The 24,555-nt window shown below is 52.1% G+C and overlaps 2 protein-coding genes and 1 long non-coding RNA gene across 3 annotated transcripts; 1 reads left to right on the forward strand and 2 right to left on the reverse strand.

Moving 5' to 3' along the window:
• Positions 1-7,942: 7,942 nt before the first annotated feature.
• LOC116781501 (hydrocephalus-inducing protein homolog) lies at positions 7,943-16,326 on the reverse strand. The gene is made up of 12 exons (XM_032677170.1): positions 16,088-16,326; positions 15,269-15,473; positions 14,667-14,899; positions 13,932-14,083; positions 12,982-13,177; positions 12,399-12,507; positions 11,570-11,818; positions 11,113-11,258; positions 10,557-10,778; positions 9,267-9,427; positions 8,951-9,063; positions 7,943-8,361 (listed from the first exon to the last, which is right to left on the reverse strand). The coding sequence occupies exons 2-12, from the start codon at positions 15,453-15,455 to the stop codon at positions 8,231-8,233; spliced, it is 1,899 nt and encodes a 632-aa protein (XP_032533061.1). The 5' UTR covers positions 15,456-15,473; positions 16,088-16,326; the 3' UTR covers positions 7,943-8,230.
• A 71-nt stretch (positions 16,327-16,397) lies between these two features.
• Positions 16,398-18,390, reverse strand: LOC116781502 (hydrocephalus-inducing protein homolog). The gene is made up of 6 exons (XM_032677171.1): positions 18,384-18,390; positions 17,952-18,194; positions 17,310-17,409; positions 16,949-17,117; positions 16,461-16,662; positions 16,398-16,408 (listed from the first exon to the last, which is right to left on the reverse strand). Exons 1-6 carry the CDS (start codon positions 18,388-18,390, stop codon positions 16,398-16,400), a joined length of 732 nt encoding a protein of 243 aa, XP_032533062.1.
• Positions 18,391-19,772: 1,382 nt separating this feature from the next.
• On the forward strand, positions 19,773-21,895 carry LOC116781487. Its single transcript, XR_004354891.1, has 3 exons — positions 19,773-19,784; positions 21,234-21,237; positions 21,731-21,895. It is a non-coding gene; the product is annotated as an uncharacterized LOC116781487 (long non-coding RNA).
• The last annotated feature ends 2,660 nt before the right edge of the window (positions 21,896-24,555 follow it).

Consider the following 24,555-nt stretch of genomic DNA (forward strand, 5'->3'; position numbering starts at 1 on the left):
GCTGCATTTCTGCCCAAACACTTGGAGAATCACGGACTCACAGGATGTTAAGGGGTTGGAAGGGACCTCAAAGATCATCTTGTACCACCTCCCTGCCATGGACCTGGTTGCTCAGAGCCCCCTCCAGCCTGGCTTTTGAGAATTGCAGGGCTGGAGCATCCACAACCTCCCCGGGCAACCTGTGCCAGTGTCTCACCACCCTCACAGTAAAGAATTTCTTCCTAGTGTCTAAGCCACATGCCCCCTCTTTCACTTTGTACTCATTACTCCTTGGCCTGTCACTACAGTTCCTGACAAAGAGTCCCTCTCTGGCTTCCCTGCAGGCCCCTCCAGGTACTGGAAGGTGCTACGAGGTCTCTTCTCACAACCTTCTCTTCTGCCTGTCACTGACATGGGTTGTCTTACTCAGCTAAGCTCTGGGACAGTGGCTGATGTTGGGAAGCACCTTGGAAACGGAGCAATGGACAGTGAAGGCTGAACCTTCCAGTCCTAAGGAAAACTGGATTGTAATAATTACTGAGGCAATGGTAGCACTCCCCTCGGGCTAGGGTTCAGGGGAGCAAATGCTCCAAGGCTGTCAGGGGACAACTGATCATTGCCACTCTTGTCCTTCACCCCAGCCTTTAGCCAAGCAACTGGAGTTCCCGGTACAGTCAGTGCTGCTCCCACATTAGCCATGGTGTGATGGTGTGATCAAGGGACACTTCACCACCCCACCTGTAGAGGGCTGGCTAGCAAGATAGGGACATATGGATATAGCTAAAGCTATGGATGAGCTGTTAGAGTATAGAACACGGCCTGTCTAGGCCCGTGAGAAAATCTGAGATAACGAGGTTACAGTGCCCTTGTACGTGTTAGTTGGCTGGTAAACAGGACACTGTGATTAGCAAAACAAAAAGCAACTGAAAACCACCTGTGTCAACAAAGGAAGGGAGTGAGAGAGAGAATTAACATCTAAGTGTCAACAATGTTAGGGAGTAAGGGATGAAGTCAACATTTAAGCAAGAACCAATAATGAGCTTAGCTTTTGCAATATGTATGAGCTAATTATAAAGTGTATATTAAGTTGTTAGTAGTGATCAATAAACGAAGTTTGCTGATTCTCATATTGAGCGTCTCATTCTTCCCTCGTCACGACAAATGGCGCTGAACAAGGGACGATAACGAGTATCCTGCTGGGTTACCCGCGGTCCCCGAAGTCTGAACAGGGGCTAAGTTAAATCTGCATCCCCCAGGGGCTAAGTTAAATCTGTAAGCCCCAAGGGACTAAGTTAAATCTGCAGTCCCCGAAACCTGAACGGGAACTAAGTTAAATCTGCACTCCCCGAAGCCACAGTCTGACGCAGCAGCCGGTCGGTCTTGAAGCAGCACAAGAGGCAAAAGAGCTGGACTCCGTGCCCCAGGCGACCTTACAGAAGGGTCCTGGCTGACAACACCGCCGATGTCTTGTAAAGGGCTGCAAAGCGGCTGAAGATTTATAGGTATGGAAAGACAAGCGGTGCTTTTATTAATCCAGTGCTTTTTATAAAAGCAGGGACTTAAGGGTATAGATTTGAAAAAAGAATTATCAGGATTGCTTGTGGCGGGGGTTGCTAAAGGTTGTTTTGTGGACCCTAATACAGTTTTTGATGAAGGGGACGGATCTCAGTGTAGCATGAGAGCAGTGGAGAAGCTGCCAGGCCGTCCAGACAAGACACCTGAACAGGTGAGCCACTGAGAACAAGTCTATCCTGTTTAAGAAAGAGAAAAATTAGACGAACTGGCTTTGCGACAGATGCTGCTTTCGTGTAAGGGCCAGAGATTTGAAGCGAACGCTGTAACTGCCTTTACTATCTCTACTTGGAAAGAAGTTAGTGATAAGCTCTTTACTGATGACTCTAAGGGAGAAAAAGTTGCTGCTTCCTTACAACTTGGCGATTGTTATCTGGAACAGTAAAAGACATTAAAGCACAGTTTGAGGACATTAGAATGCTACTAGATGCCATCATACAGAGAAATCGTGCAAAAAGGGAGTCGAGCGGAGTTGAAGGGAGCCAGAGCGGGACCAGAGATCACGGAGCGGGGCCGGGGACAACCGAGCAGCCCCGGCAAAATGAACGCGGTGCTAGCGTCTCGGCAGCGCATATCCAGGACGATCGGGGACGACGGCTGCGGCGTGAAAGTACCACTGATGGACCGGGGATGAACTTTACGAACACTGTGACTGAGTTCCACCTTAAGACATTTCCAGCTTTTCATCTGAACTGTGCTGCGGGACTGCGCCGCGCATTTGTGGCTGTGTTCACGGCGCTGGGTGCCTGCGCCGCCGTGCTGAGTGACCCCGGGACGTTGCCGGGCGGCGGGGCAGTGGCGGTGGTCGCGGGGCAGTGGCGGTGGTCACGGCACCGTGCACAGCCCCGGCTCAGAGCGGTGCGCCCGCGCGCGTGCACGCCGGCGACCCCGGGCGCGGCGGGCGGCGGGGGGGGCTCTGCTTCCCCCGCACTGCTGACAGCCATGGTCCCAAGAGGTGTAGGTTCCCCTCCCCTTCTTTACAGCGAATGTTTTTTCCCTAGTGCCGCTCCTCTTCTTAGAGTGGCGAGTTAATGACGGTAGCAAAAGCTTCGGAAGGTGCAGTCGGGGGAGGGGGGGAAGCTGTTTCTCTTTTTTCCTCGTTGCACCGGTCGCCCCCTCTCTGAAACGTGCCTGTTTGCGGTTGTTTTCTCCCTCTCCTATGTTTTTGTCTTTTCTTGAGCAGACCCTGTGGTTGGGTTGGGTTCCTTCTGCTGATTTTCTCTGGGTGAACCTGGCCCCTCCTCCTCCTCCTTCGTCCTTTGGCAATGAGGGGCGTGAGGGGGGCAAAGATGGTAAAACACGGTAAAAAAGGAAAAGGGAAAAACCAACTTAAGATTAACAATACCCCAACTTATAAATCAAATAAGATTGCACTGTTTTTACAGCAATAGGTGTTACGCATGCAGCGTACTCATGGCATTCTCAAACGTTTTCTTCAAAAGCAGAAAGGGAGACTGACGAAAAATCCCTTGAAGTAAGATTAGAAATAACGCAACATCCGTGCTTAGCTTTTTATATATTGCAGAAAGTTGTTAGGAATTTCCTATAGTTTGCCATTTTGCTTCTCTTACATGAAATTTGGCTGTTTCCCCCAGGGGCGGGGTGCGGGTAGAAGTTTGCAGACGGAACGATGAGACAAAAGGGGATATAGTTCTGCCCCCTGCAGAAGTAGTTTTATTGCCTTTATGACAGAATATCATTGCTCTATAAGAAGGGTTGAAAATTTCCAAGATAGTATCCTGTTCTTTCTTGCTGCACTTGTCTTTTACATGGAGAGTTATGCAGGATTTGCAGATTGCTGTTAGTGGCTATGCCATGAATTTCCTTTGAATTATGAAACTGATAAGAAGCGCACAGCCAATGACTACTTGAAAATGTGTGTGTGAATGATGAATGACTGAGGTGGCCACCTAAGAGTGTATGGAAAAAGATTGTGTGAAAGAGAAAAGCTACATGAATGTGTGACTGTGTAAACTTAAAAATACTTTCCGTCCGTGTCGAGATTTTAACAAGGTGTTAAGACTGAAGTTAAATAAGAGATTCTTACAAAATTTGTTATTCTATTACAACCTTGTATGAAATTTATGCAAGTTAAGTCTCAGGTGGAGTTTTTCCACTGCTGTTGTTCCTTAGCTGTGTGAGCTGCGCAGGAGACCACTAGTTTTAGAGCGAGTAAAAACCATAAACCAGCAAACAGTAGTGCAGACTGCAAGGTTAGCAGAGCCCGGAGCAAGGTGCACCACTATGCATCCAGGTGCCCGGGAGCCATTCTTACAAATTCGTGGAAAAACTACAAGACGTTGTAGAGAATCAAGTTTTGTAACAGTTACAGAAGCTGCTAGTTACATAACTAGCTAGAGATAATGCAGGCTTGTGCCGGGGTGGGGTCCTTAGACCATCAAATAATTGCATTTGCATCTGCTATGGCAGTAGTGAGGGTTGTTTTGAGTTTTTCTGTGTTTTCCAGGATTTAAGTCAGGAGTTGTTGATGATTGCTGCCTTGCTTGTTCAGCTCGTTGCAGAGGGGCCCTTGCAGACTGTCAAGGCCATCCTGCGTGCCTTCTCAAAAACATCTGCAGCGTTGTGGATAGTGTGTCTTCAGGCCTCCTGGCTGGAGGCCAGAGCAGACCCAGTTACCTTATCAGTGTGACCAGAGCTGAAGTGTTGTTTTAAAGAGTCCTTATATATTGTCTTCAAACCCCTCCCGTGCAACAGCTGGTAGCAATATTCATTGTAAAACGGCTAGTCTCTCCTCCTTAAAACATACCCTACCCATTGCAGCTGAGTTCTCAGCAAAATAGCCTCACTACTTGTGACTACTACTTGTTTCATACCAGACGTATTGCTTACATAATTTAACTAGTGAATGTTTAGGGTTGTACGAAGGCAACCTGTACTCTTTGTGATGCTCAAAGCTTGCTGTTAATTGTCCAAACAAACAAACTTCTGTAGTCATTCTGTAGTCATTCCAAGAGTTAGGATTGTGATGCTGATTACATTGAACCGTCTCAGAATCCTTTAATTACCCCTGTGTTTGTGATTAAAAAAAAAAAAAAAAAAATCTGTGAAATGAAAATTGTTGCATGATCTCAGAGGGCTTGGTGTAGTCATGGTTAGTCAAGCGTTGTTTGTACTCTAAAGAACTCCCTTACAGAGGATTGTTCCAGCAGGTTTCCTATGCTTCGATCCAGTGCAGCTTCATAGTTTTTCACCTCTTTTAGAGTTTCGAGAAAGGCACACTGTGCTTGGCCAGAGGCCTCCTCTAAACTGATGGTCTTGTGGTCCCTGTGGGAGCTGAGGACAGAGCATAGCATGCAAATGCAGACCTTGTCCTTCTTGCAGTAACACTCCAGCAATTTACTGTGCTGGGGGCATTTCCTCTCAGCCAAAACCTAGGCACCACAGAGCTCCACCAGGACGTAGTTTTTCTGAGTGTTCTTTGTGCTGTGCTTGCTCAGGTGGGCTTGGCACAGAGAGGCCTTGCAAGTCAGGCAAGCCTTCTCGGCCGGATGGAGCTCCTGACAGGATCACCTCTGCTTGCTGCCCCAAATTTTTCTCCTTCTGTTTGCATTGCATTTTCTGCTTTTCCTTCCCTTGATGAACAGAAGTATCCAAAAGGTTCTCCACTATGTTGTGGAGATGGAGGTTGGGCTTCAGCGCCCCGGTGGGGCCTGTGAGGTAAAGGCAGAGTGGGCACTTGGAAGGGCCCAGCTGGCACAAACTGCCTAGCCTGTACACAAAAGAACTGTAGAGCCTGGGTGAAACAGTAGAACAGCATTAAATTGCATTGGAACGGTGGGAGGTGCTGTATAACAGCACGAGGATACTCGCCCAGTCTCGATCAAGTGTTTTTGCATATTAGTGTGGTAAAGATGTTAAGATTCCCCATCACTGGATTGTATTCCCGCAAAATTGGGAACGGCTGTGTAATAAGTTTTCTTCTTTTCATGAGCATGATTGCCAGTGTTAAAACTCTTCACACCATTGATCCTCAGAAAAACATGTGGGTTACTTGGGCAAATCAAACAGGTCAATCTTCCTTTTGTTTGTCTGTAGCATCCGCCTCGGATCCTTTTCGCACTTGTTTATTTGGCATGCCTTTTAATTCAGTGTATGGGTTAAACTTAGTGTTTACTGGTTGGGTTTCATCGTTGTGTGAGAGTGAGTTATTTCTAATGCATCTGCCTGCCTTATAAAGGCTCTCAACACATCTTTGCCCTAAGATCCCCAAGAATTAGATTTAATGGGATCACTGTCTGTACATAACACAAGTGATAACGGAATTCAAACCTGTTTTATGTTGGGATTATTTCAATCTGGGTTAAGTGTTTATCAAAGCCACGACTTGTCCAGCTGTACTAATGTCACTTCACATACTCCAGGGTTTAATTACAAAAATACAGGAGACTATTGTGGTACTAATAATAATGACAATCAAGGCCTTGGGGCATATGGAGCTGAAATAAGGCCTTCCTCTCCGGGCATTTGGGTTAACAACACTGCACGCGCTTTTCCACCAGGTGTGTTTCTTATTTGTGGTGACACAGTAGCAACTAGTCCTATAGACTCGTAGCTTCAATCTATTTTTGGTTCTATGTCTGAATGGGTTTTAAGTTTTGTTGAAGAAGGCCTACGATGGTTATTGACAATTGTTGTAATTTTAGTAATAGTTCGTGTTGCTTTTTCTTGTATTGTTAAACGTGTAAGTGCTATGACAGAGAAAGTATTGTTGGCCTCAAATAAAAACGGGGGTATTGTAGAGGGCTGGCTAGCAAGACAGAGACATATGGATATAGCTAAAGCTATGGATGAGCTGATAGAGTATAGAACACGGCCTGTCTAGGCCCGTGAGAAGATCTGAGATAACGAGGTTACAGTGCCCTTGTACGTGTTAGTTGGCTGGTAAACAGGACACTGTGATTAGCAAAACAAAAAGCAACTGAAAGCCACCTGTGTCAACAAAGGAAGAGAGTGAGAGAGAGAATTAACATCTAAGTGTCAACAATGTTAGGGAGTAAGGGATGAAGTCAACATTTAAGCAAGAACCAATAATGAGCTTAGCTTTTGCAATATGTATGAGCTAATTATAAAGTGTATATTAAGTTGTTAGTAGTGATCAATAAACGAAGTTTGCTGATTCTCATATTGAGCGTCTCATTCTTCCCTCGTCACGACACCCACCCATTACACAAAGGCCAAGGAATGGGAATTCCTAAGAGAGCAGAGCAGCCTACAGAGGAATGGGGGTGATGTCTGATCACACTGCTTTCCTGGAGATGACCGAGCCCCAGCTCCCAACCAAGCACCACACAGACACCTGCTCACTGCCCTCCTGTGGATGTGGGAGAGAACTGGAAGAGTAACAGTGCCAAAACTTATGGATTGAGACACAGTTTATTAGGTAGTGTATGGATGAGGTAGAGATGGGTGTTGGGGCTTGAAGAGTAGCTGGGGAGGTCTCTGCTGAAGGCTGGGAAACCATGAGCAGGAGAAGCCATGACACAAATGGTGTCACTCTAGTTTTGCTGACCGCACCTTCTTGGGTTTGCTGCTCCGGGTTTCACCTTTTTGCAGTGATGTAAAGAGTTTCAGATCAGCCTTCGGCTCACAGCCTTTCCCCATCACCAACACCCGTGGGCTCTTCTGAGATGGCTTCAGGTTATGAACTCTAGGAAGAAAGGGACTGGTATTAGCCAGATGAACATTTCCAGCCAGCCAGCTGCTCGCCTGTCTCCTCACAGAGCACACAGTGTCACATCCTCTCTCCATGCAAGCAGTGAGCAGCAAATGAAACAGAACTGCACTCCCTGCCACAGAGGCAGCAGAGGTGGAAGGGCAAAAACAGAACCAGTTATGGGCCTGGGGACCAACTGCAGCACATGGGGTTCCAGGTAGAGAAGGAAGCTGTGCTTGTCCCATAAGGAAGCAGAGCTGGGGACTGGCTGGCCCTTTGGCAGCCGTTCTGGATCTCTCATTCTGGATTTTGCAGCCCTCCAGGAGCTTAGTGTTTCATACAGTGTCTTTTCCCATTGTCTCCACACAGATCCATAGACATCTCCACAGACATCTGGCCTTGGCCAGATGATCATCCTTCTGTGCTCTTGGATGTTGTGTGATCCTGCTGCCTATCTGGGGCTGGCTGTCCCCAGGGTTGCACGCTCACCACCCCAGTCAGAGGGACTGAAGGGAGGCTGTCAGAGGATGGAGCAGGCTCTGCTTGGTGCTGCCCATCAATAGGAAAAGAGGCAATGGGCAGAACCTGATGCAAAACACCTTCCCACCTGAACGTGGGGAAGAACTTCTTTCCTGTGCAGGTGGCAGGTTGTCCAGAGAGGGTGTGGAGTCTCCCTCACTGGAGGTATTCCAGAACCCTCTGGACACAATCCTGTGCCATGTTCTCTGGAATGACCCTGCTTGAGCAGGAAGGGTGCACCAGATGGCCCATCCTGTGATACCCACCAGAAGCATGGATTGGAAAGCACCTGGACATTTCCTACCTGCACAGCATTTCGGCCTTAAATTCCCCCAGACGCATCGGGCAGAATTTCACGCGGAAAGTCTGATTTTTGCCAGCAGGGATGGTACCGCACTGGGGCTCGATGGAGAACAGCGGTGGGTCATTGATGTCATCCGGATACAATTCCAGGGAGGAACTAATGTTCCTCGAAGAACAGCTCAGCTACCTTGAACGGTGCCGACTTGGGGGCTGGGTTGACTGGGACCGAGTTGACTCGAGCGGCGATGCCCAGTGCACCCGACTTGGATGATGCCTGAACCAGTGATCCACAGCATCAGAGGACAAGAAATAACCTGCAGGAGGGAAAAGAACATTTTTCAAAGACAAAATTCTTTGTTCCCAACAACTCTGCCTCCTGCTGCAGGTGGATAGAAGAGAACTGGGATGCACTTGGAGCACCTCTGGCCAAGTACTTTCAGCAGGAGACAGAGCGGCTGGGAGCAGGGTCTCTGCCTGCAGCACACACTCCCGTGCCGGGGCAGGAGGCTTGGTTTTAGACAATGACTTTGCATTTGCCCTGGAGTGGGGAACTGCATACAGGCAGCGGCTGCAGGGCAGTTCACTTGTTCCACCCTTGTTTTTCCCAGTCTCAGAGACTTCCCAAAGAGGTGCCCTGATGTCCCCCTTCCCAGTCCTAAGACCCAGCATGTGGCTCTCCTCGGAGCCCGGTTCAGCTCCTGTGCAGAGCACAAGTGGCAGAGCAAGAACAGGAGGGGCTAAAAGGCAGAGAGGGGGTAAGGAGAAAACTCTCCAGCTGCAGCTGGGAAGTGGACAGGGATGAAAAAGCAATTAATGTTTTGGGGTGAAGTGGCAGGGTCTTCTCCCCAGGCCATCAGCTACCAACTGAAATGACCCAGGCACCACCCAGAGTCAATGACTTACCCATCAGAATGGACGAGAACGGCTTCTCAGAACTCTTTGATGGCTTTTTCTCCTCCAGATTCTCCTGCCAGCAGTATTTCAGGGCTACATTCCCTGTACTGGACATCTGGAAACTGAAAAACAAGGAGGAGGAATAAAAAGCAAGTACTGAAGTAACACTGTATGGTGAGCTCCTGGTACCACCTTCTGCTGAGGAACGTCTTCTTCTCCCGGCACCTCTGCCACGTTCAGAACTGCCGCCCTGGGTGGCCCAAACAAAGTATTTCAAAGTCTGCAAGTTTAGGAGGAAAGGGCCAACACGGTGCCCAGCACTCACGTGCTTATCTCTGTCTGAAAGAACTCAGTCTGCTTCAGTTGAACCTCGACTGTGTCCAGTTTGTACTTGGCATAGTCAATCTGAGCACTGAGGACAAGCTCAACCTCGTGGATGCTCTTCTCAAGGACGGTGTGAGGTGGTTCCAGGACTGCCTTGACCACCTGCAGGCAGAGGAGGGAAGAATCACTGAGCAGAACCCAGAAAGCCAGGCTGAGCTGAGAAATCCTTTGACCTCCAAACTCAGCTGCATAGAAAGGACATTCAGGTTTATTTCCCTGGAAAGATGACAAAATTGGACTGGTGTACTACGGTATTGGTTTCTCTCCACTGATCAAAGCAGTCACCACCATAGCTATTAATACACCTCTGGGGATTATGGCCAGCTGTCAGTTCCTGTGCTTCAACCCTGTAGAGCCTCTGACCTTTTCCCTGGTCCCCTATAAATCCAGCAGGTCTCAAAGTTAGGATTAAGTTCCCCTCCTGGAGTCCTGTGGATGGAGAAGCCCAGGACTGACTAGTCCTAGAAAGAACTTCTTCCTTCTTGTCTTAGGAGAAAGTGCTCTCCAGATGGCACATGTGGGGTGGGAGCTGGCTGTGGGCATTTTGGGATGCAGATGATCTCACTGGGAAAGTCTCCAGCTGCTGATGCTCTGATGGGGAAGTTGGGTTTACAGGACTTACGAAGTTCTCAGAAAGAACCTTCACCAAGACAAGTGTGTTTGGCAATAACGATAGAAAAAGCAAGACTTTCTGGAGATGATGCTTCTCCAGACTCCTGCACAGTGCCTGGGCTACTCCATAATGAGATATCCCCCACAATACAGAGGCCACAACCAAAATCTCTGGTGTCGGTGTAGGCAGAGCTCGGAGCTCACCGGTGTACGCACAAGAACACTTGTGCTGCTCTCCCCTTCAGAACAAGAGACAGAATGCAGTGGAATTCACTCCTTGTGGGTGACAAGGCACCAAATCATGAAGAGATTTTAACACTGTCAAATGGGATAAAATCAAACGTGACCTCCCATTCAACACGGGCTGCTGGCTTGTTGCTCAGACCAGCAGTTTGCATGTGGATAAAGGTCTCTTGCCCAAAGGCTTCCCCCTGTGGTGTGAGCCCACCTGCTCACTGCGCATCCGCCTCTCCCCTAAAAGGCACTGCTGGTGAACCTCCCTGCTGGAGTCAATGCCCAGGGGAGGCAGGAGCTGCTCTGCCAGCAGTACTGGTGCTCTGCTGCTGTCAGCAGGTCCTTTTGCAGAAGCTTGGTTAGCTTTTGCTGCTGTGCTTCTTACCCTCCGCTTCGAAGGCCAGCGGGCTCCTGGTAATCTCTCGGTGGTATCCTCCCACTTCTCAGTGTACATTCCATCGTCCCAGTTGTACACCTCTTCTCGTGGCAGCTGGTATTTGATCTTGGCCACCTTACAGTTCACAGAGTGCCTTCTGATGGTGACCGGGACTTTGGATTTCAAGGTCACTCTGATATCCTTGGCACAGCCAGGCTGGAGGTGTCCCACCTAGGGAGAACCAGAAAGTCAAGACCAAACTGGAATCACTGGCAAGGGCAGCACTGACAGCAAAAGGGACTGATATGGCGAGCAGTTGTGCTGGGAATCTGCACCTCAGTGAGGATTTATGTGAGATTTGATAAAGCAAAGTATCAACAGGAGGTACCACCTCCCATAACATGGAGCCTTTTCTGCTGGGCTGACAGCCCTGTCCCAGCAAAGACAGGGATTGCATCTCCTGCATGGCACTGGAATGGGCTCTCACTGGTGACTCCCTGCCAGCTCCCAGGAACACCGGGAAAGGGCTTGAGCAACTGGGAAAGGCAGGGCTGACCCAGCTCACCTTGGGGGAGAACTGGAATGGGGTGTCTGCCAGCAACCACTCAAACCGCATCACCTCCTCCTTGCTGCGGTTGGTGACTGTGAAGGTCTTGTCGCAGAGCTCCCTGACTGCACAATCCCCAAACTCTATGTGATTCGCTCTGACAGCTGTGAAGAAGGAGAGCAAGAGATCTCAGCATGCAGTGAGGTCCATCCGCCCCCCTCACGTGCAGAGACACGTGTATGTTCAGCTCTTCCTTGCTCCAAGCCTCCCTCCCTCTGGGAGGTCCCCAAGCCTGTGGCTGTGCCTGTGCCCAGTGACAAGCAGCACAGCACACACTGCTCTGTGTGCATGGCTGGCAAGCTCACAGGCCCCCCAAGTCCAGTGGGTGACAGCCCAGCCCTGGCTAGAGAGAGGACACGCATGATCAGACATTTTCCTCTTCCTCGCTCTACCTTGGCAGCCTCTCCTCTCTTACCCGTAATGATGTCGTCCTCCAGATTGCCCTCAGCATTGCTCCCCTGGTTGTCTTCTGCTAGGTTATCAAGGGTGAAGTCATCGTCGTAGCCTTCACCCACCAGCTCTATGTTGATCTCATTGTTGCCTGACAGTGGCACACGGATCTTCCCTTCCAGACGTTGGGTCAGGGTGGGTTTGAAAAACACGTCAAACTCTGCTGATTGCCCGTGTTCCAGGAGCAGGTAAGGCTTCTGGGGATGCTTCTTGGCTGCACGGCAATGGGAATCAGAGTTAAGTGATAGAGCTGTACAGAGGAAATATTTCCCGGGGTTATAGGAGAAGTAAGAGGTTGGAATCAGTTGCTTCTAAGCACAGGTTCTCCCACCAGTGGTTCCAGACCCTCTTCCTGTGTTCACAGGACTATGCCACCATCACACATATCACCACTTAAGCGGCTTAACCTCAGGTTAACGCCCAGCCCTCATTCCATCTGCTTCCAGCCAGCTCCTGCCATACGGAAGGCTGAGCCAAGGACTGGTTTTGGATTCTGCTGGCTGGCTTGTGCTCTCAAGGGCTGCCTCCCTTCAGGCTGGTACCTTCCCACACGCGGCAAAGACCTCAGTCAGTCCACTGAGGTGGTGATAGTCCCCCACAGCTCAACCCACCGTGTCTCGAAGAACAGAAAAACTTCCTACAACTTGCTAGGAGGAAACCCTGCAAGGAGGCCACAAGAAAAGCTCGGGGAACAGAGAGACCAAGGAAACATGTGGCTGCTGCTTAGACAAGCCAAGAACAGGGCACACCTTTTCCCTCTGTGAATGATCATGCTGCATGGTTAATGAATTTACCTTTCCCAGTGGAGTCCTCTTCCTTGTCTGCAGTGTGGAAGGCACGGAGTGCGGACTGTGTGCTTTTTAGGAAGAAAACTCCCTTGTCATCCATGATATGAACTGTAAATTGAGAAAAGGGAACATGGAGCACAATGACATTGGTGTAAGTAGAGGCTGGCACGGGGGTTGAGCCCGTACGGCCGCTGGTCCAGCACGGGGAAGCCAGACCACCTCCCCACTTCAAACACAGCGCCCAGCACAAAGGTTAAGTGAAGTCACACAGGGGAAAAAGGGTGTTCAGAAGCATAAGGATAAACAGGACAGACAGTCACGAGTAGAATGTAATTAAACCATAACTAAGTTTAAATAAAATGGAGTCAACCAGTATCAAATGCAATCTCATGGAACTGGGACATCACACACGCCCACATGAGAACAAAATGTGAGCTGGGAGACAGGGGGAAAAACACCCCACCACCTTTCTTGTGTTGTGTTCAACTAAAGAGGAAAGACTGGACAGAAAATCACATTTTTTGGGACCTTTGCTCCATGGGACAAGCACCCGTTCCCAGCCTAGAGCATTCCCCGAGCAGGTCCTTACCTTTGTGGGTATGATGCCATCGTTACGAAGGACCAGGGGGAGTGTCTGGGAATCCCCCAGCAGGAGCCTCCTGAAGCGCAGCACAGCGTTTCCTCTCTTGCTCCGAAGGCCCGGGCACTCGACTGTCACCTGAGGCACGTGCCCCTCTCCACTGACAGTGAAGGTCAGCTGTTGGGGTTTCGTCTTCACGGAGCTGCTGGAGAGGCACAGAAACCATTTCAGCCAGAGCCTTCCAGAACAACAGTTCTAAATAATTTCCCTCATTTGAATCGTGCCGTACAGCAGATAAATAATGAGGCACCAGATGAGACGTGGCAAATGCTCTGGCTGCAGTGATAGGAGACATATGCAACAAGCAAAAGCACACCATGAAAACAGAACAAAGGCAAGAAGGGAAAACCAAATCAACACCACCGTCAGTAAAGATTATTTCCAAGGATACTACAAAAGGAACTGCTTGTTAGGGCAGAAAGCTGACTTCCCTGTTCCAATTCAGCCACTAAAGGCTTGGGGAAGGGCAGGTCAGAGCCCCAGTACACAGGTCCCAGGGAGAGGAACTGGGCTTCTCTTTGATAAGAGCTCCAATCACTCCCCTGATTAAAAAATAGCTTAATGCATGCAGGGATCACTTCCTTTTACAGAAATAAGGAGGAAATCTTGACTTGCTGGCACAGAAACTGCTTCATCTAGGCCTTTGTCCTTGGAAAGTCCCAGCTCAGCTGTTGTACTTCTCAGTAACTTCCAGCTGGCTACCTAAGGCCCCCTCTTCAGAGTCCCTCACACAGGTTGAAGTATCCTCCTCATTTTTCTGCTCTGCTCTGCCAAACAGTTACTGCCTCCTGGATCATCTCATGCCAAGTATTCTGCCTAAGGGTACTGAAAGCATTAGAGGCACCAAGAGGAGAGGCAGCTACCAGAACGGTTCCCCCAATACTTCACAGGGTCACTACCTTTTTGGGCTAACAAGGGAAGCTGTGAAAGTGCACTGGTAGTCCTCCTTTTGTTCTGGAGTGAAGGTCACTGTAGCAAAGGCGTGGGATAAACCAGGAATCCTCATCTCAACAGGATCCAACTTGAAGATGTTGCTGATGAGGCTGTGAGGCTTGGGGGGAACCCACAGTGCAGTGTTAGTGTCACATCTTTCAATGTGACCCAGTACGTTCCTAGATGCATCCCTGGGAACAGCCCCAGACAGCCTGTCTTGCTTCATGCTTCCCTGGGCAGGCTCCCTCCATCCCAGGGGATGCTGACCTTGCGTCAATGCCCAGGCATACAAAAGCTTGCTTTGAGGGCTGGGCAGCCACCCCAGCACATGTGAGAGGTTGGGATGGCATGGAAACACCTGCAAATAACCCCGGACTGGCCTTTCAAGAGAAGGAAAAGCCAGGAAATGCTCTGCTTTGAGCTCTGCCCCATCCGTCTGTAACAGCCCCTCTCTGATTGTGCTTTCGAGAGATGTTCAGAAGGATTCCCACCAAAGACCCAGAAGCGTGAGCCAAAATTTGCTTGAGAGATGTGGAATTCAATGCAAATGCCCCCCTGGCATTGCTGCTCTGCCCTGCAGTTCGACCTGCACTGAGCTGGACTGGTCCAGCTGGGCCAGAGAACGCAATGACTCTGGAGAACAAGGCAGGCTCTCACATGGCCTTTAGAGAGCAGCGCTCACCTTGGCCTCTTGTTCTTACCTCTCCAGGCATGGCTTTGATGGAGAGGACCACGTCACATGGGACACTGCTGCCATTAGAGTTCTTGAAGCGAGCCGTGGCCTGTTGCCCCACCTGAACTTTGGTGAAGATGAATTTGTTATCATCTCTGATGAACACACCGTTACCTTGCACCGACTGTAACGTCTGGCGGAGATTGACGTTGCTGTGGATCGGGTACTGCTCAAAGATGGACGTGACGTCTTCAACAAGCGCTGCAGAGAGACCAGAGGAAGGGCTGAGGCTGGAGAATCTCTTTTTTGAATTTATTTGGACCCAGTTGACCTCTCAGAAGGTTTGATAAGCCCTTTCTGTCCAGGTGACTGCAAAACCCAGCCTTGGATGAGAAAGCTCAGTCAGTGAGGATGGAGCTCAGTCAACCTCAGTCTTAAAGGGCATTGCTTTCCTTTTATGGTTCCACACATCCCTTCCAGCCTCTCCCCACTGGTGGACTTGAAAAGGACTGCAGCCTCTGAGGATTTTAAGGTGGGACTTCAGGACCAGGGTGCCTCTCTATCCAAGTAGCAAGTTTAGGTGCTGATCAGCAGCAGGACTGCCCATGGCAACCTGTGGACAGCACGCACCTGGGATGCAGGACTCGGCAGTCAGGGTAAAGGGAATGCCGAGGGGATTGTCCTTGGGGTCTCTGTTGCTGATGTCAATGTACAGCTGCTCCTCACCTTTCCCCTCTGCTCCTGCGTTGCAATCCACTGTGATCTTCCGCTGGCCCCAAGGACTGACGGAGCCGGAGCAAGGGGACACCGTGAACATGCCTACAGTGAGCTGAGCCTGCAGAAAGAGCGCCAGGACAGGCTGATGCCAAACAGCCGTACCCTGAACACCCCCAGCAAGGAGGATGCCATGCCTTGGCCTCCAACTGGGCCCGAGCACCCAGTGGCAGTGCAGGGAAGGATGACTCCACGGCCCAAAGGCAGCCCCGGGATGAGATGAACAAGCCAGGAGGAGCTGCAAGTCTGTCCCGAGTGGCAGAGAGAAAGGAGTTGGGGTGAAAAGAATGAAGGTGGTAGTTGGGATCCTTCAACCTCCAGGGGTACAGGAGAGCAGAAAGGACTGAGAGAAATGATGGGAGAGAGAGAGGGGACTGGGAGGAAGAAAAAGCAAAGTTGTCAATGTTCTATGGATTGGGAGTTCAGATGGGGACACTTTGCTCCTGTGGTGTTCACAGATCTGTGCTGGCTAGCAGCCACCAAACACAGGACCTGCTCCCCTCTCTTGACCCCACAACTGCAGGTCAGAGCCAGAGCATGGGACTGTCAGTGGCACTGAACAGATAATGGACTCTCCATCCCGCAGACCTTGTCCTACCCCCAGCCTGGGCACAGCTGCATCCTCCCCCCATCCCCTGCAGCAGCACACGCTGGGCAGGAGCAGGAGCCACCCACCTGCGTCGAGTGCTTTCTTTCCCTGACCGAGGGGACAGATTCCTCTTGCTGTGAACTGAGAGGAGAAAGCAGAGATGTGTCATGCTGAGCTCCCCTGCCTTTGTCTGAGGCCAAAGCTGGCCTTCCTCCCCATGCAGGAAAGCCTTCCTGCTCCCGATGGCCCCCGGAGAGCTGCCTGCAGCACCCATTGCTGCAGCTCCTGGACAGAGCAGCTCTGTCACCAGCTTTGGCCCACACATGGGGATACTGAGGTGTTGTTTTCCTCCCTCTTCCCAAGCCAGCAATCCAAATGGACAATAACCCAGGTCTGTCACACACCAGCTGTGTGGTGGTGCCTCCTCAGACAGAAAGGCTGGGGCAGGTCTTCTCTTACCTTTGCGGATGAGGACTTTGAAGTTAAGAGCACCTTTGTTCACAATTAAGACGTGGCTCTTCTTGGTGCCCTTAACCACGGCACCGAAGTCGATGGGCGAGGCAGGCTCGATGCTGTACTTGCTGTACACGGCTCTTGCCGACACCCTCACTGGGATGGTGGCAACGGTCTCGCCTCCTTGACCCGATTTGAGATCAATGACCTGCAACCAGAGGAGGGGCTGGTAAACACAGCAGAGAGGCCAGCCTCTACCCCTGTCCCCTGACCCCAGCCCAGGTCTCCAGCAGCTCACCCTCCCTTTTTAAAGGCCTCTTCTTAGAGCCAGATTTCCAGCTCTCTTACAAAGCCTCCCAAATGGTTTTGGAAGTCTTTGTTTGGGTGTGTAGGAGAGAGGATGCCTCAGCTAAAGCCTGCTTTGCACAAGACACCTCTCCTGCTTATGCTCCCAAGACACACTGTGCTAACACAGCTGGGCCCAGGCAGCTCACCTGGCAGAGCAGGATGGGTTTGCTCTCGAGAAACACTTCAGTCGTGGGGTGGAAGAGGACCTCAACTTTCACAGGTGGCCGGGAGGCTTTCAGCACAGCCCTCTGCGGCCGGACAGTGAAGGGAGATTCCAAGTCGCCCCTCTTGGCACTTCCAGTGGTCAGCTTGAAACTGTGGAGAAAGGGAAAGAATGAAGACCTCTGCAGCTGAAAGTACAGGTGCTACCAGCACAGCCAGGACTCTGCATAGGACCAGAAAAAAAAGAAAAGGGAACAGCACGGGAACAGGTTCTAGCCATGGACAGAGGGAGAACGCAGGCCTGGGAGCCTGAGGGAAAGCTCAGCACCAGGCAGCTGGACTCACCTGTACTCAATGTCATATAAGCCTTTGTTCTGCAGACTCAGGACTTGCTTCTTATGATCCAGGACATTAATGGTTCCAAATTCCAAGCTGCCATCTGGACCTGCAGAAAACCCGCAGAGCGAGGTAAGAAATGGTGAATATTTGTGAACTGCTGCTGAGCACACCCGGTCACAAGCTACACAGTTGGAGTTCTTAGATGGCACAAAACCCTCTTCAGCAAGTGTCCCTTCTCGGAAGTGTTCGCTAACTACTTGGCTGCCCTTTCTCTTCTTACTCCAGTATCTGCAGGGTAGAAGCCGAGGAGCTTGGCTTCCATTTCCTTGCTTCCAAGCACAAATCCAGCTACTTTATGTTCTGTGCTGAGCCTTTGGGACTTGCCAACTGCCTGTCCAGATGACTGTTGTTTCAAAGCACCAAATGCAATCTGCACACGAAGCTGCACATTTCCAAGTTCAGACGGGAGAGACTCAAGGCTGTTGGTGCCCTGACAGCGCTTTACTTCACACAGCTTGCAAGGTCTGTGCTTTATGGATCTGTGCCACCCTTGCCTGCTATGCCATCCCCTCCCAAGGGCTTTGGTTGCCCACCTGCCAAGGTAGTAAAATGCATCTGGACTGTGTTGTCTGGGAGGCATCCACTGACCTTCAGGCGTGTTGATGCTCAGATTAACATCGTCGACCTCCACAGAGACTTTGATGGTTTCAGCCTGAACAATGCCCAGGATGTTTTCTGTCTCTGAAACCTGAGGCAGCAAGAAACAAACACTGCTTAGACCATTCTTTTGGAAGACAGCCTCTAAGTCCTTGTCTCTGCCAGCTGCTTCCCCCACGGCCTCCCTGGCTTGACAAGTGTTTGTGGACTCCCAAGTTTTCTTAACCTGTTCATCTCACAGGCTGCCCCGGCAGGATTCCGCTGCAGTAGGAAACCTTATCAGCCCAATTCTGCACTCCCACAGCAGGGAAAAGTGCTGCTAAAGCACCCTTGAGAGGGCCAGGGCTGTAAACACAACCACAAGAAATATGAGGTGTCCCAGAGCAGGTGGCATTGACAATTAGCGCCCTCCTCTTCAATCACCTTGCATGCTTACTGAAATGCAGCCTCTAAACCACAGGGAACAAACTCCCAGAAAGGGTCCAGAGTGAATGCCGGTCTGTACAACCAAACAACAGCCTTCAAGCCTGCACAACAGCAAGGTGGATGTGGTACAGGCTCCGGATGCAGAGCCTGGGCACCCGGCCAACCCAGCGCAGAGGCAGAAGTTGGGACCACAGCACCCCTGTGTCTGTCAGGTGCAGCTCTTCCTGCCTCTGTCCCTAAGAGCACATGGTGGCTTGCTCTGCTCTGCTCTGCCAGGAAGGCCCAAGTCCCTCTCACCACCAGTCGGATCACCTTATTCGTGATGCTCCTTTGCTGATTCTGAGAAGTGCAAGGTAGCTGTGATTGCAGTCCAGGCCAAGAGCCCCAGGCTGTGAGGCTCTCCCTGGAAGAGGAGGGACAGTGCTGCCCAGGGATAGCCTCACAACTTGGAGCTCTTGGTCTCAGCTTCAACCACAGGCACCTCGCTGTCCCTCCTCTTCCTTCTCCTCTCATGGTCAGAAAACACTGGCACTGGGCCCGAGTCCAGAGTCTGCTTTTGTGCCCTTGGCCTCACGGGTCACAGTGGCCACTGCACCGAGGTCTCCTCCAGGAGCTCCTACACTGTCTCTACAAAAGAAGCGAGAGGTTTCTTCAACAGAGGGGCAGCAGGGGGCCTAGGGCCCCCCCTCCTGCCCCTGACCCTGTCTCTGTCCCCCTTATCCTTCTTTGTCCAGTCCACTGCAGTCTCCTCCAAACGCTCCTTTGCTGATTCTGAGAAGCGCCAGGTGGCAGGTCCTGGGGGGTCACTGGGGTCCTGGTGAGAACTGAGGGGAAATGGGGGTCCCAGGGGATTGGGGGGAGCCCAGGTGGGTGCAGGGGGTGTCCCAGAGGGGTCACTGGGGATCCTGGGGGGGTCCTGAGGGGTCAATGGGGGTCTGGGGGGGGAGTGGGTTGGGATGTCTGGGAGGAAACTGAGGAGGAGGATGGGGTCCTGGGGGGTCAATGGGGATCGGGGGAGGTTAATGGGTGTCCCAGAGGGGGGCACCCAAAACCCCCTTTTTTACAGCTTTTCCCTCCCTGCCTTCACTGCCCTCCTTGACTGCACTGCCAGCCCTGCCTGCACTGCCCTCCCTGCCTGCGCTGCCCTCCCTGCCTGCGCTGCTGGGGGGGAGCGCTGGAACATTTCTGAGGGGGAGCTCGAGCTGAGGGGTCCCTATAGGGCCCAGGGACTGCCCTTATGGGGTTGAAGGGTCCCTATGGGGCACAGGGACTGTCTCTGCAAGGCCAATGGATCCCTATAGGGCCCAGGAGCCCTATAGGTCCCTATGGGTCAAGAGGTCCCTAAAGGGCCCAGGACCATCCCTATAGAGCCAAAGGGTCCCTATAGGGCCCAGAACTGTCCCTGTGGGGCCAAGGGGTCTCTATGGGGTGAAAGGCAACCCCTCCCCCCTACTTTGGGGGTCCCTCCCCTTATTTTGGGGTCCCCTCCCAGCCGGGCTCTGGGCCCTCCCCCTTTATTTTAGGGTCCCCCAATTCAGGGTCCCCCTTTTTGGGCTCCTCCCCCCACACCTTTTTGGGGTGACAGCCCCAGTTTATGACACCCTCCCCTTTTGTTTGGGGGGTCCCCATCCCCCATTTCTCCCCCCTACCCCCCAGTTTGGGGTCTCTCCCACCCATTTTGGGTCTCAGGTCCCATTTTTGGGGTCTCCTCCCTCCTTTTGGGGGGTCTCAGGCTCCATTTTTGGGGTCCTCCTCCTATTTGGGGTCTCCTCCCCCATTTTTGGGTCTCAGGCCTCATTTTGGGGTCCCCCATTTTGGGTTCTCCCCCCATTTTGGGTGTCCCTCCCCATTTTAGGGGCTTTCCACCCCATTTTGGGGTCACCCCCCATTTTGGGGTTCTGTCGCGACGAGGGAAGAATGAGACGCTCAATATGAGAATCAGCAAACTTCGTTTATTGATCACTACTAACAGCTTAATATACACTTTATAATTAGCTCATACTATTGCAAAAGCTAAGCTCCCCATTGGTTCTGCTTAAATGTTGACCTTATCCCTTACTCCCTAACATTGTTTGACACTTAGATGTTTTAATCTCTCTCTCACTCTCTTCCTTGTTGACACAGGTGGCTTTCAGTTGCTTTTTGTTTTGCTAATCACAGTGTCCTGTTTACCAGCCAACTAACACGTACAAGGGCACTGTAACCTCGTTATCTCAGATCTTCTCACGGGGCCTAGACAGGACCGTGTTCTATACCTATCAGCTCATCCACAGCTTAAGCTATATCCATATGTCTCTGTCTTGCTAGCCAGCCCTCTACGGGTTCCCCCCCATTTTTGAGTCTTTCCCCTTTGGAAGACTTCCACCCCATTTTAGGGTCCCCTCCCCCATTTTGGGGATTCCACCCCATTTTGGGCCCCCCCTTCACTTTATTCCCCTCCTCCCCCATTTTTTCCCCCCTATTTTTGGGTCCTCCTCCCCCATTTTGGTTACCCTCACCCCATTTTGGGGGCTTTCCACCCCATTTTACCCCCCCCCCCCCGATTTCAGGGTCCCCCCTATATTTCGGGGTCTCCCCCCCATGTTGGAGTCCCCCCCATTTTGGGAACCCTCCCCCATTTTGGGGGATTTCTACCCCATTTTGAGGTCCCCCCCTTTATCCCCCCCTCCCATTTCTTCCCCCCATTTCTGGGTCCCCCCTCCCAGTTTGGGGGTCCCCCCCATTTCGGGTCCCAACCCCCCATTTTGGGGATGTCTCCATTTCCGGGGCGTCTCACACATCGGGGGGACACACACCCCAAATTTACTGCACGGACACCACGGCACAACATGGTGGGGGCAGGAGAAGGGGGGTGAGCGGGGGGTAGGAAACTCCAAAATCTCCCCCCAACCCTCCCTCAACCCCCCCTTTACAACACGAACCCACCCCAGCCCGGGGGGGAGGGAGGCAGGGGGTGTTTTGGGGGGTCCGGTGACCCCCGACCCCCCCAGGTGAGGGTGATGAAGGCCGAGGCCTTTTCCTTCGGCTGCTTTTCTCCCTCAGCACATCCTGGGTAACAAGTGCTGGGCTTGCACCGCCTGTGCCAGGGGTAGAACCATCCCCATAAGGTCACTTGATCTGATCTGTCACAAACGCCGCGAAAACGTGCAACAAAAGCGTTCTCACAGCAGTGACTGTCCCCCTGGACTCAGCACTGGGGAGGCCACACGTCAAGTTCTGCGGCCAGTTCTGGACCCCTCAGTTTAGGAAGGACATTGAGGTGCTGCAACAGGTCCAGAGAGGTGACTGGGATCATACTGGGAGCAACTAGGACCCCACTGGGGGTGACTGGGAGTGGCTGTGAGCAACTGGGATCATGCTGGAAGCTACTGGGAGCAATTGGGAGTGAGTGGGACAACACTGGGGGCAACTGGGCTGTAGTGGGAGAGACCAGGAGTGACTGGGAGCATACTGGGAAGTGACTGGGAGCATGCTGAGGTCAACTGGGACATACTGGGAGAAACCGGGAGTGACAGGGATCATACTGGGAGCTACTGGAGTCATAGTAGGGGTGAAGGGGAGCAACTGGAACCACGCTGCAGCAACTGGGATCATACTGGGAAAAGGTGGACCCGTGCTGGGCTCATCCTGGGATCATATTGGGGGTGACTGGACTCATACTGGGATCATACTGGAAGCAACTTGGACCATAAAGGGGGCAACTGGGAGTGACTGGATCTGCAGTGGGGTAACTGGGATTGACTGGGACCATGCTGGGGGAGGACTGGGATCATACTTGGATTGACAGGGTCTAGGCTGGAGGCAACTGGGAGCAACTGGGACCATGCAGGGGGAACTGGGATCATACCAGGATCCCCACAGCCCCTCAAGCACCCCCTAAACCCACTCAGAGCCCATCCAGGACCCCCCCCAACCCCTTTTCTGGGGGACTTCTCTGGGCACTGGTGGTGCTGGGAGCCCCCCTGGCTGCAGGCAAGGAGCTCTCGGGTGAGTGGGGGGTGGGAAGAGGGCGGTCAGTGGGAAAAGGAGTCACTGGACTCCAGGGGTTGCCTCAGCATCGGGGGTTCATTCGGGGTGGAAGCAGCAGCTGAAGTTCTTCCCGCAATCGGGGTTTCCTTTACCAGTGGGTCCGTTGGTGTGAGGTCAAGGTAGAGCTCTGGGTGAAGCTCTTCCCACACTCCTCACAGTTGTAGGGCCGTTCCCCGCTGTGGATGCGCTGGTGTCGGATCAGGTTGGAGCTGTCACTGAAGCTCTTCCCACAATCATTACACATGTAGGGCTGTTCCCCAGTGTGGATGCGCTGGTGTCAGATCAGGTGGGAGCTCTGGTTGAAGCTCTTCTCACATTCCCCACACATGAAGGGACGTGCCCCAGTGTGGAGGTGCTGGTGTCGGATGAGGCTGGAGCTCTTCCTGAAGCTCTTCCCACATTCCACGCACCTGAAGGGCTTCTCCCTTCTAGGAGGCTGCTGAGGCTCCACCAGGTCAGAGCTCCCCCTCAAGCTCCGGTTACCTTCCTGGCACAGGTTGGGTCTTTTCTCCTCAGAGCACCCTGGGCTGGCTTTGGAGCCCCTCCTGTGGGGGGATCTCCGGCCCTTTTCCTCCCCGCTGCCTTCCTGCGCCGTGGAGCCCTTCAAAACGGCCTCTCCCACCAGGCTCTGCCGGGGGGATTTGTCCTCCAGGCTCTCCCTCCTCAGCTCGGGGCCTGGGGCAGGAAGCAAGAAGGACAGGGAGGGGATTTGCCTCTGGCCCACAGGGAAGGCCAAGGACATCCCCCCACCTCCAGCCCCGGCAGGACGGCCGCGGCAGCAGGGTTGTCCTCGGCTGCCAGAGCCACCACAACACTGGCCCAAAGGGCCACTGACTTCCTCCTCACCTGCCTGGGGGGCCCACGGCGTCTTCCTCTTCCTCGCAGCCTCCTCCTCCATCCGCCCAAGCTTTGGGAAGGACAGATCCTGATGGGGGGGAAAACAAGAGCTGAGCGTGTTGACTTGGGGGTTCCTCCTGCCCAAGTCTCACTTGGTATCCTGTGTCCATAAAAACCTCCAAACCACCAAGATTCAGCCCAGAAAAACCCAAACCACCAAGATTCAAGCAAAAAACCCCCTCAGAAATAGAAGACCCCCACCCCCATACCATAACTGTGATTGCTAACAATCCCAACACCAAAACAGCAAAACATAGTCCAGACCAAACGCTTTCCATGAAAGTCCTGGAGCACCTTTCTCAGGATAATCACCTCCAAGAGAAAATGCAGGGATGATCCACCTTGCACTCGTTTTATGTTTCTTGTTAGAAGCATCCTTTGCTCTCCAGGTAAGTGCATTTAAGGGACCACTAAGTACCACTGGTACAGCTCCAACTGTAGGCAATTCCACTAGTGCTGGTTGTCCAGAAAGGAGGGAGGGATGTTGGTTACCTTTAGGTTTTGGTGCAGTTGGTATCCTGATACAACCCTTTTGGGATTATATCACTGGAGGGACTGTGGACAGGGTGGTTTTCCACAAAAAATATTCACTCCTCACCCTAGAAAGTTACCACCTAAAACTATGTTACCAAATAAGAATTGGGAGGGTCCAAAAGAAATGTCCGTCTTTGTCAAGGTCTCCCACTTGCCCCCAGCAAATGCGTGCCGGGCAGCGTTTGTTCTAAGTGTCCTCACGTGTCTAGGTGGGAGCGGGAGGATGGCGGAAGTGGCCGCTGCTTTAAGGCTTTTGGTCTAAGTGTCCCCGCGTGTCTCGGCGGGGTGGCAGTGGAAGCAGCCAGCAGTTTGAGGTTTTGGTTCTAAGTGTCCCCGCATGTCTCAGCGGGAGCGGGGTGATGGCGGAAGTGGCCGCCACTTTCAGGCTTTGGTTCTAAGTTTTCTCGCGTGTCTCGGTGGGAAGGGATGACGGGCAGAAACGGCTGCGCTTTAAGGCTTTGGTCTAAGTGTCCTTGCGTGTCCAGACGGGAGGGGGGTGACGGCAGAAGCGACCGCCGCTTTAAGGTTGTGGTCTAAGTGTCCCCGTGTGTCCTCGGTCGGGGCGGGTGGCGGTGGAAGCGGCCACCAGTTTGAAGATTTTTTGTTTTAAGTGTCCTCACGTGTCCAGACGGGAGTGGGCTGATGGCGGAAGTGGCCGCTGCTCTAAGGCTTTGGCTCTAAGTGTTCTAATTCCCCCCACTCACCTCCT

Source organism: Chiroxiphia lanceolata, assembly GCF_009829145.1.
Source record: "Chiroxiphia lanceolata isolate bChiLan1 chromosome W unlocalized genomic scaffold, bChiLan1.pri scaffold_48_arrow_ctg1, whole genome shotgun sequence".
NCBI classification, from domain to species: domain Eukaryota; kingdom Metazoa; phylum Chordata; class Aves; order Passeriformes; family Pipridae; genus Chiroxiphia; species Chiroxiphia lanceolata.